Here is a 2,121-nt window from a genome sequence, read left to right on the forward strand (position 1 = left end):
AAACGGTGGCAGGAGAAAAGGTGAGGGCGAGGTGGGGGAGAGACCCTCAGCTGCTAGAGCCAATTGTCTTTCCCACTCCTCTTTCCCTACTTTTCCCAAATTTCTCCTCAGCTTTTATAGTGTTCAAAGGAGGTTCTGTGTGGTTTCTTGGCACGTAGCCCTGTTCAGATGTTTGAAGAGATATGATAACCATGAACAATAACAGGATCTTCTGGCAGGAAAACTCCAGTGGGAAATTCTGGTGAGAACTTCTGGTGGAAAACTGACACAGAAGTTTTGGTAGGAACTTTTGGACAGGCAGAAACAATGGCGAAATATAATTTTTGGCATTTGTATGTTATCTGTATGTTACACCCCCAGTAACCAGGACTGCAGAGAACTGAGAAGCTTTACTGGGAACACTGGGAACAGCTGGTTGGGGTGCGAACAAAAGCAGGAACAGGGGGGACACGCGACCCCCCCAAAGTGTGGGCAGGGCTTGATTGCGGGGTCCCGGCTGGGCCCAAGGCCACGGGGAGGGGCTGCGGCTGCCGGTGGCTCAGGAGCTCTGTGGGGAGAGAAAAGGGGGTGAGAGCAAAAGGGCTGGGGGGGCAGGGGGGGCCCAGAGGCTGTGGGAGAGCAAGGGGGGGGACACGACCCCCGGGGACCCCCCTTTACCTTCTCCCGCAGGTAGAAGCCGAGCCCCAGCGCCAGGAAGACCAAGCCCAAGACGAAGCCCCCGACCCCCACCAGGATCTTGCTGCGGACGGTGTCCGGTGGCATCTCTGGGGGGAGCCGGGGGGGTCAGCACCCCCAAAACCTCCCACAGACCCCACAAACCCCAGCCCAGTCTCTCCCAGCCCATGTAGGATCCCCTGAAACCTCCTGCCAGTCCCTTCCCAGCCCCTGCAGGGATCCCACCCAGCCACTCCCAGACCCTTGAGGACCCTCCCAGTCCCCTCCCATCACCCGCAGCACCCCCCAAACTCCCTCCCAGTGGCCCCCAGTGTCCCCCTTTCCCCCCCGGCCCCCCTGGCAGTGTGCCCCCGGGGCTGGGGGGGCCGGGCCGTACCCCAGTGCCGGCTGAGGGGGTGCTCCAGGCTGACGTGCTCCACCTGGCAGCTGTAGGTGACCCCGCGCCGGGGGGGGATTTCCAGCCTCACCAGCACCTGGGAGGTCCAGTCCCCGTTGGGGACCACGTCGGTGGCCACCACGTGCTCCGGCAGCTCCTGCCCATCCTGGAACCACCTCACCTGCACCGGCGCAGGGTAGAAATCCATCACGGAGCAGAGCAGGCGGCCGGGGCCGGGCTGGGAGCTCGCCGGCACCAGCGAGATGGACACGCTGGGGGGCACTGGGAGGGACGGGGGAGACACTGGGCTCAGCTGGGGGGCACTGGGAGGGAGGGGAGAGGGTTTGGAGGACATTGTGAGGGATTGGGATGGCAGTGGGAATGACTGGGATGGCAGTGGGAGGGACTGGGAATAGAGTGGGACAGAAGGGTCTGGGCTGGGGGGGCACTGGGGAGAGAGTTGGGAGATGTGGGAGTGAAGTGAGAACGACTGGGAATGGACTGAGATGGACTGGGAGTGGATCGAGAGAGTCTGGGAAAGACTGGGATGGACTGGGAGTGACTGGTGTGGCCTGGGAAGGAAGCGCTCAGGAGTGGGAGGCTGAGTGGTGGTGAGGGAAGTGTTTGCTTTGGGTCTGCCTGGCAACTGGAGCGTCATCAGAGACACGCGCTGGGATTGGCTGAGGGGCGGGAGCTCGGGGGCATCGACGCGTGGAGACGCGGGGGGGCACTGGGAGAGACTGGGATGGACTGGGATGGACTCCGAAAAACTGGAATGGACTAGGAGAGAGTAGGGGGCATTGGAAAGGCTGGGAGAGACTGGGATGGAGTGGGGGGTACTTGGATGGGGTAAAAGGCCACAGGACGGGCCCAGGGAGGGCTGAGGGGTCTGGGGTGATTCCGAGGGAGGGTTTGAGGGGCTCCAGGGTCATTCCCGGGGCAGGGGCCGAGGGGACCCGCTCTGCCCCACACTCACCTCTCCTCTCCACGGCAGGCGGAGTGTACACCTTGTAGTTGTGCCGGCAGAACCAGTCCACCTGAGCCCTCATGCACTCCATCAATTCTGGGAC

At 62.4% G+C, this 2,121-nt stretch overlaps 1 protein-coding gene across 1 annotated transcript; it reads right to left on the reverse strand.

The window, feature by feature from the left end:
• Positions 1-499: 499 nt before the first annotated feature.
• Positions 500-2,118, reverse strand: LOC113980611 (class II histocompatibility antigen, B-L beta chain-like; the record flags this gene model as incomplete). The annotated part of the gene is made up of 4 exons (XM_027707833.1): positions 500-547; positions 658-764; positions 1,052-1,333; positions 2,028-2,118. Coding segments are annotated over 4 exons (489 nt in total), but the record flags the coding sequence as incomplete, so codon positions are not given.
• Positions 2,119-2,121: the final 3 nt, after the last annotated feature.

The sequence above is a fragment of the Neopelma chrysocephalum genome, unplaced genomic scaffold (genome assembly GCF_003984885.1).
Source record: "Neopelma chrysocephalum unplaced genomic scaffold, ASM398488v2 Primary Assembly neopelma1_94820, whole genome shotgun sequence".
Classification (NCBI taxonomy): domain Eukaryota; kingdom Metazoa; phylum Chordata; class Aves; order Passeriformes; family Pipridae; genus Neopelma; species Neopelma chrysocephalum.